General features: G+C 41.9%; 1 protein-coding gene across 1 annotated transcript in view; it reads left to right on the plus strand.

Moving 5' to 3' along the window:
• prex2 (phosphatidylinositol-3,4,5-trisphosphate-dependent Rac exchange factor 2) overlaps window positions 1-12,083 on the plus strand; it is a 42,498-nt gene that overhangs the window by 23,871 nt on the left and 6,544 nt on the right. The window contains exons 23-37 of the mRNA XM_086101762.1: window positions 144-305; window positions 2,137-2,359; window positions 2,988-3,195; window positions 3,609-3,788; window positions 3,927-4,021; window positions 4,092-4,174; window positions 5,226-5,316; window positions 5,397-5,525; window positions 5,653-5,694; window positions 6,115-6,212; window positions 6,918-7,061; window positions 7,150-7,252; window positions 7,405-7,548; window positions 7,626-7,740; window positions 11,312-11,378. Coding sequence (XP_085957888.1) covers window positions 144-305; window positions 2,137-2,359; window positions 2,988-3,195; window positions 3,609-3,788; window positions 3,927-4,021; window positions 4,092-4,174; window positions 5,226-5,316; window positions 5,397-5,525; window positions 5,653-5,694; window positions 6,115-6,212; window positions 6,918-7,061; window positions 7,150-7,252; window positions 7,405-7,548; window positions 7,626-7,740; window positions 11,312-11,378 — 1,884 coding nt within the window. The remainder of the gene's footprint in view (window positions 1-143; window positions 306-2,136; window positions 2,360-2,987; window positions 3,196-3,608; window positions 3,789-3,926; window positions 4,022-4,091; window positions 4,175-5,225; window positions 5,317-5,396; window positions 5,526-5,652; window positions 5,695-6,114; window positions 6,213-6,917; window positions 7,062-7,149; window positions 7,253-7,404; window positions 7,549-7,625; window positions 7,741-11,311; window positions 11,379-12,083) is intronic.

Consider the following 12,083-nt stretch of genomic DNA (forward strand, 5'->3'; position numbering starts at 1 on the left):
TTAGTTAAAAAAAAATAGTAAAAAAAGACTTGGTTCCAATTTGTGGAGTCTTTGTAAAAAGAATCTGCCTTTTTGGACACATTCAGAGCAGCCTTTCCGAACGTTTTTAAGCTCCCCACACTCTTCACCATCCACCTGTGTAGATCCTGGAAGCTCTGGCGCACAATGACGACATGTTGGTACAGACGTGCGGTAGGCTGACGGCTGGCTGCGATGTCATCCCTGAAGAGCTGCAGGTGCGCTTCGACGCCGTGTGCGCCGAGAGGGTGGAGCACATCAACCAGCGCATCACCAACTACAGAAAGGTGAGTGCATTTATAGATGTGACTTATCTGAAAGTATTTAGGATTGAACAGTCGAGAAAAGGTCCCTTTCCGGTTCTACGGTTATTGTCACACTTTAATGACTGGTATCTTTCGATTGTGGCTTTACAAAAAAGTCAAATGTACACGTAAAAAGCATTCAATATTTTCATAAATATTCAAATATAAATTGGAAATACAAAAATATCAGCCAATAAATATACACGTTTGAAAAAATGCAAAAATATTACAGAAAAATATATAAAATAATGTAAAAAAATTAGAAAAATATCAGGGTTAAAGTAAAAAAAACATTTCCAAAATATTGATTTTTTTTCTCCATAAGAAAAACTACGTAAAAACACAAATGTTCTCACAAAAATACACATACTTTACCACAATACAGAAATGCAAAATATTAGGACAAAGTGATGATAAGGATGTAAAAAGAAAAAACAGTTAAAATATAAGCTAGAAATATGAAATCATAAATTCGACCAAAGTTTGACAAATATCCAACAAAATAATACAAACATATGAGACCAGAAATACCAAAATGTTGGATGGATTACAGTTATTAGTCAAAACAAAACAAACCAAAAAATGCAAAAATCATTGCACTGTGTCCTAATATTTTTGTACATATAATGAATGTCACTAGGCCTTTGTTTCCGCCTGTATGTCTGGAGACAGAAAAATGACTAATAAAGCATAAAAGCTGATCTTGTATTAATTACAAGTCGTTTTATAAATAGCACATCCACAAACAGGCCTCTTTTATGTAATATGTCACATTCCTTCTCAAGAGGAAAGTAAAGTCGGGGCTGGGGAGGGGGCTTGGGCAGGGGGCAAGGAATGTCATTAGAGGGAGGAGGGAAGGAAATGACACAGGTTGGAAGGACACAAGGGAAGACTTGGAATAGTCCCCTCCACTTGTGGCGCTCTTGTTGTCCATCTGGATCACATCACTGATCCGTATCACTCCACCAACGTCAAACCGAGTCAGAATATTGAGAAAAAAAAATCAACAGTGAATTTGCAAATGACTAGAATGAATTTCTAACATTGCTGTATATTCTTGCTTATTATTTACATTTTATTGATTAGTTGTTTTATGAGAACAATCTGTTGCATATTGAGAGAATACATTTTGAAGAAAAAAAAATGAAAATGAAAATGTGATCATTCCCATAAAAGACAGGTGACTATAATTTGACAGTTTGAGTTTTGGTTCATAATATTGATTATTTTCCTTTTTAAAATTATGAATGTATCTTTCTTTTCCACATCACGTGGCAAGAAAAGTTTAAATCTTACAAGAATAAAATAATAATTAGCTCTCATTTTAATGCTACAAATTTCAAGAAACCATTTTTTCCGTCGTCATGTTCTGCATTTTTTCTCATATAATTCATTTTAAAAATACTTCGGTAGTTTATTCCTAAAGGTAAAAATCTGGCTTTTTTTTTTTTAAATCATATTATGAAAAAAAATTGCCCGCTTCAAAAATATAGACTTATTTTTCCTTTATTAAGAAAAAAACATCCTTTGTACTAAACCATGCATGTGCGCTCACTTTGTGCCCGTGAAGCCACACTTCCATAAACCAAATTAATTCCATCGTTCTCATTCCAATTTCCTTGAATTGACTGAAATACATGGTGGTTGTCTGGATGTCTTTCATCTGTGTGTGAGAACAATTTTCATTTTACTGGCATGTCTGTCATTGATCATGTAACTCACGCAAGAAGAAAGCTAATTTTTTCAATGATGAATGATCACCGATTACTTCCGCCGAGCTGTAATGTGCGTCAAATGCTTCATTTATTTATAGTTTGCACGAGTGCTGAAAAACAGGGCCTGGCCTACCTTTAAGCAGGCCAAGTGCAAGGTGTCCCCCCTGCACAGCAGCGACTTCTGTCCCACCAACTGTCACGTCAACACCATGGAGGTGTCCTACCCCAAGACCACCACCTCCCTAGGCAGCTCTTTCGGGGTGCAGCTGGACAATCGAAAGAAAGCGCCGGAAAAAGGCGGACACTGCGCCGCTGGGCAGGGTGAGAGGCTCGACGGACTCTACCATTTGCATCGTGGGGTGGTCGGGGGTGGGGACAGTTTCATCAAAACTGAAAGGTGAAATGACAAAAGAAAATCAGTTCCACTAACAAATGTCAACTATTTGCAGAACGCTGTGTTTGTGTTCATTTGTCCATTGGTACGTTAGCAAGCTACTTCCTGATGTACAGACGATGAAGTAGGGCGATGGTCGAATACCAATTTTTTTTTTTTTTTTTTTTTTTTTTTTTTTACGGGGAAAGAGGAAATGCTCTTAAATAAAACATGAACGGCTGAAGCAAGGAAGCTACTATTTGCATTTTGGGGTGCTGGCAAATGTTCTTTTTTTTTTTTTACGGCGGTATATAGAATCGCTAGCAATTTCCTGGTTCACTCTGCATGATGTGAAGGAATGGGATTATACCATTTTTGATAAAGGGGCAGGGGAAAAGGTTCCATTGCAACTTAAAATGAGGAAAAAAAGAAAATTAATTCCACGAACAAATAATTGTTTTTTTAAAGATGGTGTGCTAGCTAGCGAGCTAGCTTTTCTGTGTAAACTGAGCGTAACCTGAGGTGCCCTTTTTTTTTAATTTTGGGGAGGGGGCGATGTGGCGTGTGTTCCTCCAGGTAAACTGAGCCCCATGGTCCACATCCAGCACACCATCACCTCCATGGCGGCCCCCTCGGGACACAGCCTGGGCCGCGTGGAGGGCCATGGCCTGCGCTTCCTGCTCCGAGAGGACGACCTGCTCATCCTGGACGCTTACCAGAAGCTTCTTGACAAACTCGACACTGTCGTCAAGGAGATGGAGATGCACGGCGGACATATTTACGAGTAAGTCTACCTTGGCTGTAATGCTTGATGTAAACAACACATATGGAGTCGAGGATAAAAACAGCACGAGAGGCTTCAAAGCACCCGTTTTGTCCAACTGTGGTCACCTTCCACCTCAGTGGTCCTTTTATGTCTTGTTTGGCTGTTAGCCAATCACAGAGCTCGCAGGGCATCTCCATGGTGATGGAATGCCACTCTGCTGTGGAGGACCTTTGTGCGAGTAATGAGGAGCGAGGAAGGGGAAGTGCATTAAATAGAATTTAGGATTATAGTCCCATTTGTATAGATTGATGGTGTAGTATTTTGTTAAATACTGTCGTCAGTCCCCCTATTTTTTGATAAATATTTAAATAACCGTACATAAAATGGCCATAATGACTCTTGCTGCTGTTTAATTCTCCTCCTCCTTTCAGCCTCTTATCGTCCATCACCTATCCGCCGTCATCCGAGGCCAAGAGCCCGGAGAGTTTCGTATCAACCGAGGGCGACGGCGACAAGGGCGAGCGCAACGGGAAGAAAGTGTGTTTCAACGTGGCAGGGGACGAGCAGGAAGACTCGGGCCATGACACCATCAGCAACCGGGACTCGTATAGGTTAGAAAACACTTCAACCACGTCGGTGATTCCTTTATTACGACTAGAGGGAACTCACATAGCACACTTTCACATGAATTGTCTCATATTTGCACGTCATGTTGGATTTGTCTTTTCTCACCCCCCCGCCAATCACAGTGACTGTAACAGTAACAGGAACTCCATCGCCTCCTTCACCAGCATCTGCAGCAGCCATTGCAGCTCCTACGTCCACAGCGATGAGATGGACTCAGGTACGGGCTGCTCAAACCATCATTTCATAAATGAGACGGACGTGAAAATGTAATCCTGATGTCATGACAGGAGACGAGACGGCATCTAGCGTGTGGTTGTCTCCCGAAAAGCAGAAGAAGCTTCACAGCTTCCTGGAGCACCTTTTCAGCCAGGTGAGAAGACGCTAGCAGTAGAGGTTCTCCACCATTGAAAGACCCCGTAAAATGAGCTCAGAGATTTGTTTCGAGTTCACGTTGAATACATGCTCAAAGAGGATTGCTGAAAATGTGCAAAAACTGAGAACTATGGAATACCGAATTGTGTCGATTAAACAGTGAAACTCCTCTACAATGAAACCTACATGGGCGGAAATACGCCCATTTTATGTGAAAAAATCTTCATGCATTAACACCATTCCCACTCTCCTGCCCCCAATACAACAAAAAAAAACTGTTGCGTTATACGAAATATTTTTCTTTGCTCTTGCCTCGCGACGAGATTCACTACAACGAAGTCTAATCCAACAGCGACCTCTACTGCTTTGTTCGGAAACGGTAACAGCAACCACCACACTGGTTTACACATGCGCAGTAGTCCAGGAAGTATTTGTTATTGTTAGTTTCAGACGCAGCAAGAACGTTGCATTGCTAAAATGACTACAAAACCTTTGGATGTCAAGCAGGTAAGACGAGAAGAGCTCTGAAGTGTCAAATAAGTGTATGCTCATACTTATGCACTATTGGAATAAAAATAGAGTACACATACGTTTGTGTGTGTGTGTGTGTGTTTACAGCTGAGATCAAATTTGCTACAGTGAAAAACCCCCTGTTGTGAAAAATTTTCTTGCTGCAAACATGATTTCGTTATCGAGGAGTTTCACTGTAGTACAGAGCGATATATAGTGAACAGGGACTTAGGGCTGGTGTCGCCATTTTAGGGCGGCTGGTTGTCATCCATGCATGCATGTCATGCAAAGAGAGGTGAAGAGGAGGGGGCCATTTTCTTTCATTTAAAAAAAAAAACGTAGACTGCCAGCATGTGGATCCGGGCTTCAGGCCACTTTAGAGTGCCTCGTTGTTGCAGCTTTGAAAACCCGCGTAATGACACAGTGCGATATATTCCAGCCACTAGAAGGTGTAATGTGTCAATGTTTTTATGGTCTCCAATTGTTGGTGTTTTTTTTTGGTTTGTTATCTTTTGTCCTGAACCCTTCTATCTCCACAGGTGGATTCCATCAGCAGCATGCTGCTAGGAGCAGTGGTGGCGCGGGCCTTCGAGCAGACCAAGTGCTTCACGCCGGGACGAGGCTTTCAAGGTGAGGCAAAAACACGGAAATGCTAAGCTAATGAGGCAAGCTACAGCTAGATGAGGTTTTCGTTTTGTGTGTGTTTTCAGAATTTCAGCAAGAGATGGAACCCAAGATGAACTACGCCAAGAGGTTGCGTCTCCACGTCAAACAGGATCCGTGGAACCTCCCCGGCAGCGTTCAGGCACTCGCGCAAACCATCGCAAAATTTGTGGAAGGTACCCTTGCACCCATTTCAACTTCCCCACGGCCCTCTCTTTGAGGAACAACATCGTTTCTCACCTACGTTTAGGCTCATATTTGATTGCAGTTGACGTAACCTCATTTTATTTGTTTGTACTGTAGAGGTGAAGGCGAGGCTGCTATTAGTCCTGCTGCAGTATACAGGTTTGTCTGCTCGACGTCCACGCCAACACACTTTAGCGGCAAAACAGCAAATCAGCAAAGAGAAACGTACTCGTCAGAGACAGAACGTAAAACTTGGCGTCCTGAGGGGACATTCAATTCGACTTAATGGCGCATTAAAAAAAAAAGTCCATGTGAATTAAAAAGTCCTCATAAAGTGACTGGCGGCGTTAAAAACCGCATCAGTCTTTGCACGAACGGCGCTATAAAACGCAGACGCTCCTAACAGGATGTTTATTTACATTTATAACCCCCCACACACACCACAAATCGCTATGCTAGGATGGCTCTGCATAAAAGTGTTTGCAGTTCTTCTTCTGGATGAAACTTCGGGACCCTCTGAGTCTTATTTTCGTTACATTACCTTTGCCCAATTCAAACACGTTGCGGTTTCCCTTCCAGACTCTGAGATCCAGTTACGTCGAGATGTGGTCTTTTGTCAGTCGCTGGTGGCGACCGTGTGTGCCTTTTCAGAGCACCTGCTGGCTGTTCTTAATCAGGTAAGCTGCTCGATCAACAAAGGACACTAAAAAAGGAAAAACTGGCAAAAGAGAAAGAAATGAGAAGAAAAAAATCAAAACAATCAAAAGAGAAGGAGAAACGGGGGCACAAACGAGGCAAAAAGAGAGAGCGAGACAAAGAAAAGGATGTTTTATTGTGAATGAAAAAAAGGAGTAAAGTTAAAAAACAAGGCAGACATATATATATATTAGTGCTGTCAGTTTAACACGTTCTCTGCATTAATTTAAAACAATTTTAACTCGATTAATTTTTTTTATCGCAAGATTAATGCGGCACCACATGACAGCGGATGTTACGTTGCTCTAAAATAATAAAATGTGCTTCAAGTTTGAACAACTGCTCCAAGTGAAAAATGTTCATGTAAAATTGAAAATCTAAATTGTTGTTTCAGTAAATATTTGCATTTTGCACAAAGAAAACTGATCCGCGATTCCGTGTTGATGAGAGCATTAAAATGGAAAAAATAGGAGAAAAAGAAATCAAAGGAAATTTAGAATAGATAAAAATCTGATTAATTACCACTAATTCTGTGTTAACTATAAAATGATACATTTGATCGTGATTAAATATCTTAATCGTTTGACAGCACTAATATATATATATATATATATATATATATATTTTTTTAAATATATGAATAAGAATATTCATTCTATATATCGGTGAGTGTTGCTTGTGTGCAGTTCCACTGTGCGGGTCGCGAGCCGGAGTCGGAGCAGGACCCCCAGGACCAACTAGAGGTTCAGGAGGCCAGCAGACGATGGCTGGAGCAGATTGCGAGCGTGGGGCTGCTCTTCCACTTCCAATCGCTTCTCTCGCCTAACCTGGTGAGAAGCCCGACTAACTGAGGGTCAAAAATTCTGAGTGGGCCTCCTAATTTGCGTGCGGAATTTTGATCGCCGTATTGTATTGCAGACCGATGAGCAGGCCATGCTGGAGGACACTCAGGTGGCGCTGGTGGACCTGGAGAAAGTCACATTCTACTTCCAGCACTTTCAAGGGGAACCCAGAGTGGCCAGTACGTACACAGCCATCTACTTATTTTGATCCTTTTTTCTGAATTACGATGGCCCTGAATTCAATTTCAAAGTGACTCCTCGTGCTGGCTCCCGTGGACAATCCATCGGCATGTCCAATTGTTCTGATTTGTGGTGTGTCTCTTGTCTCCAGACACGTCCGTGTGGTACCACGTGGAGGGCACGAGGCAGCACCTGAAGGTGTTCCTCCATCTGGAGAGTTTTTACTTCTCTCTGCTGCCTGTCCGGCTGAGGAGCGGTGGCGGCATCAAAATCTGCCCTGTGCTTTTCACGCAAGGTATGCTAGGAATTTTGTTTTATTTTTTAAAATATGGCTCCAATTTTTAATACGCTTCCCGTCTTATCCCGGTCTAGCGCTGGAGAGCATGGAGGGCTACTACTACAGAGACAATGTATCCGTGGAGGAGTACCAGGCTCACATCAACACCGCCTCGCTGGACAAAGTCAAGCAGTACTACAAGCGGCTAAGGTACACAATGTGTAATTACGAGTACTGTCTTGACTTTAGAATTGAATTGGTTCCGTGACCATGCTTGTCATTTAAAATGTGGAAATCTTAAGTCTGTCCCCATTGAAATGAATGGAAATGCCATTAATCCATCACCCCCCCCCCCACATTAAAACACAGATTTTAAAAATTGATTTTTAAAAAAAATTTTTTTTTGCTTTGACTGACAGTGAACTCCCTTCATCTCACTTGACAACAATAAATTTGGCAGTTAGTAATGAGCACGCAACAAATTACACTTAATCGTAAGGCGCTACATGAGTCGGTGTTTTGTTTTGGGTTTTTTTTTTCAGATGGTAAAGAATATCATTGATTTTAGTTTCTTTGTGTCTCTCTCACTCAATTTTTCTCTCTGCCTCTCTGTCAATGTCTGACTGCCTCGCGCTCTGTTTTTGTTCTCTCCCTCTTTCTCTCCTGTCAGTCTGTCTCTCTCTCTCTCTCTCTCCCTCCTACTTTCTCTTTCTCTCTCCATCTCTATTTTGTCCGTTTCTCTCTCCCCCTACCTCTCGATTTACCTACTCATCTACATCTCGACAACTATCTTCACCTATCCGACCCCTCTCGGTCTACTTAGCAACCTCTTCTCTCCACCTCCGTCTCGACCTGTCTTTTTCTCTCTCCCTCTCTCACTCTGGCCCTACCAAACGAGTCCCTGCCCGTCTCCCGCTCGCTAAATGGCTTACATTGCATTGGGCTGTCTGACAATCCACGTCAATCTTTATCATATCACAGTGGACCGCAAAGCACATGTGACAGCTCACATACGAGAGCAAAAACAAAGGAGGTTGTCCGTATGTAATGCCTTTAACGTAAGAGTTCTGCTCACTTGTACAATCTGGTGCATGTCAGTGTTTGATATACAGCGTGGCTAATGTAAAGACACACCAAGCGTCACTTATGTTCAAGTTTGAAACGAAAAAGATATGTCAGGTCTCCTACAACAGAAACTATCAGCCAGCTCGGTGAAAGGCGTCTGAAGCGCGCCGTGCGTTTCGCCGACATCTGCGGCTGATTGTGTGATAATTAAGAGCAGAGCTGTAACTTCATCCGTGCAGTCAAGTATCCGCCGGATTTATAGTCGCGGAATCCTCCACGAGACAAAACATGGATTTATTGGGATTGCTTTCCAGACACGGCTTTTAATTTTATGCTAAATGTGGTCCCTGTCATTCGAAATAAAAGCAGGTTAATCTTCCACAAATCACCGCGCTTGTCGAAAACCGATCAAAATCGGGGTTCTGCGGCAATTTTTTTCCTTTATCATGAGTTGAATATAGTTGAAGCAGAAACCAAGACGATACTGGCGCTATTGTATTGGGGCTCATGTCAAAGTTGGCATGCTCAGTATGTTCAGATTCTGAACTATTCCCAACTGGCGGTATGAAGAGTGGTACTGTGATGTCACAGTGACCTCAGGCATGTTGTTATAGTTGGAGTGCCGCCACAAGCTGGATGAGTAGCACGGCCGAAGAGCTCTCGTCACAGTCGACAAAAATCTAGAAGTGAACCAGAACTTAAAATTCGAACGCTACATTCCTTCTGATTCCAATTGTTTTTGTGGAGGTGGCCGACTGGAAATCTTTTAATTAGCCCAGCGGAGTGTCTGCAGACTTGTTGTATCGACAGCAGCTTTCAGCAGGCCAGATTTTCTCCTCGCTTTTGTGTCAGCCACCATCGATCGCGATGAGTGTCAGAGAATCAAGAAGCACACGATATATATTGCACGGGGCGACCGCTCACGTCATGAAAATAATCTCTCTCAAATCCTAATGTCATATTATATTTAGAGGCACAACATGCTAATGATGCTAGTGCTAATATGAGCAAATAAAGTTCGACTACAACTGTTAATATTACTAATTCTGCCTAATTTTTTTTCAACAACTTTTCTTACTGATTTTTCAACAACCACGTCATTTACTTCAAGTACTTTTCCTGCTACCTTTTGCTCGATCACTGCTACTAGTACTGTTACTTTAAAACGACTAAAAATACTTTTACTTCTACGGCTACTGCTATAATTTATACGAAACCTTTTTAGGATTATTATTATTAATTTATACTCCTGCTGCTTCTTGTACTCCTACTACTACTTCTACTCTTACAACTGCTAATTCTACTACTGCTAAAGATTCATGACTCTGATTGACTTAGTAGTTCACCTAAATTTAGTTTGTAATCAACCTCGATGAGCTAGCGTGCATGCTACCTATCCCAGATGAGGTAAGAATGTTAGCGTTACTTCTTCATTTATTGCTACTATATCTACTCTTACAAATACTACTTGTAGTACTATTAAGGATCCACTTCTTTATTTTTCCAGCTTGGAGTTAGTCTTAGTTTAGTTTGCACTTCACTTCGACAAGCTAGCGTGCAAACTACGCATCCCAGATCGGCACAGCACTTAGATTAAGTTGCTAACGTATATTAGCATGACCGTTAACCCTCACGCCGACCGTTCAGCAGTCGCGGCCGTCATCGTGATTTAAGCGTACCGATGGAAGACGTGTCCTCATCATTCTTGGTTTGAGCGGCGAGGCCGGCTTGAAGCAATTACACAGTCCCCTGGCCAGCTTCTCCCAAGGGTCGCTTGGGGAAAGAGATTTATGGGGTGCTAGCCAGCAGCTGCACTCTGGCCTTAAGGTGCTGCCTATTTTTGCAGCTATTGTACATAATATTGCGAATGTTGAAGGAACTTGGGTAAAAAAAACAAGAAGAAAGAAACCCGGGTCACTATCAACTCCCTCGACGCCTGATCCCGTATGCAGTTGAGTACAAAAATGTAAGAGTTCAACATGATCCGCCTTTGCAAAAATCCATTAATTCCCAAATAGATGCTGTAAAACGCCACCTTATCCGACATTTATGGCCAGTTGCCTTGTCTGCCAGAATACATAATCATTTGTTGAAATAAATGACACAAATATATATTCCGTTATAACGTGTGAATAAAAATTTCCTTCAAGAAGCATCTCTGCTCTAATAAACACCGTGCCCTTATTATTAACATCCCGCGGCACTTCAGTGATTATTTACGGTGCATGAAATGAATTAAATAAATGAGTACCACTTATGTGTACAAAGACTGATCTCTAAACAACAAACGCCTCGCCCCGAATAGACGCCTGGTCCTCTGCAGTCCTCTGTTGCTTGTTGTCACATCTCCTTTAAATCTGTGTGAATGCACGCCATACATCATTATTACTGCCTCCCTCTTTAAGTAAAAGCCCACGGGATTGTATTACACCCACTTTAATATCGTGTAGCTATTTTTAGCCCGCTACTGGATTACGGACAATTGATGGAGTCCCACACTGCTGAGTTTGCGTCCCAAAGTTGCTCCTGGCTCACTCCTGCCCCCGGTGGAGGGTTGAGACATGACGCTGAAAATCTATCATAAAAATAATAAGCAGGTGGTCTGCTTTTTTTTCAGAAAGGTGATGACATGCAAGGTTTTCAAAGAACCTATTTTGGTTGATGAGGGTGTTGCTCTGCTTCATTAAGTCCAGTTGCCAATTCCTCCCCCCTGCAGGGCTTTCTACATGGATCAGTCCAACGTGCCGCCCAGTTCTGCACCCAAAGCTGCCCTCATAGATAAGGTAAGATGTTCAAACCTCCGCCAAGCATAAGAGAGTTTTTATGGTTTAATTCAGGAGAGTGCAAAAAAAAAAAAGATGTGGCCCATCCAAACCAGGAAGTAGGTGTAACAGGTATGCGGACAACTAAAATTTAATGTGATCCTTTATTTGTCTTGTTGCAGATCCATGTTTTTTTTTTTTTTAAATGTCGTATAAAAAGAAGAAATTAGCAAAATTCTCGCTGTCCAATGACTTTTAATTTTCTTGGAACAAAAAACAAAAATAGCAAAATACTCTGCCATTAATTCCTACCCCGCGCCCCCCCTAAAAATTTAGATTTTTGAGGAAAATAGCACTCTGTAAGATTCTGAGTTAGAAAAACTGAGGCATTGCGTCATAAAAGTACAGATAGAAATAAACTACTTGTGTATAGTAATTTAATGCTCCAATTCAATTCATGTGCTGCTCCTTCTGCTGTTCCCCGCCTTGGCCACCGAGGGGCAGTATAATGCAGTTATACAGACACATAACGAAGAGTCTTGAGAATTCAGTACACTGCAATGAGTGAATGTTTTTTTTGCACTGTGTTTATAAAATATCTGTTGTTTAATGACTGAGCCCCGCAACTAACAAGGCTATTCGCTAGCCCATCAATGATGTTTTCCAAGATCTGTTAGCATCAAGCTAGTGGGGTCATTGCAATGGAAAGTTCTACGAAATTCTTTG

This window comes from Hippocampus guttulatus, chromosome 21 (genome assembly GCF_054856545.1).
Source record: "Hippocampus guttulatus isolate MCC_2025c chromosome 21, RoL_Hgut_1.0, whole genome shotgun sequence".
NCBI lineage: Eukaryota > Metazoa > Chordata > Actinopteri > Syngnathiformes > Syngnathidae > Hippocampus > Hippocampus guttulatus.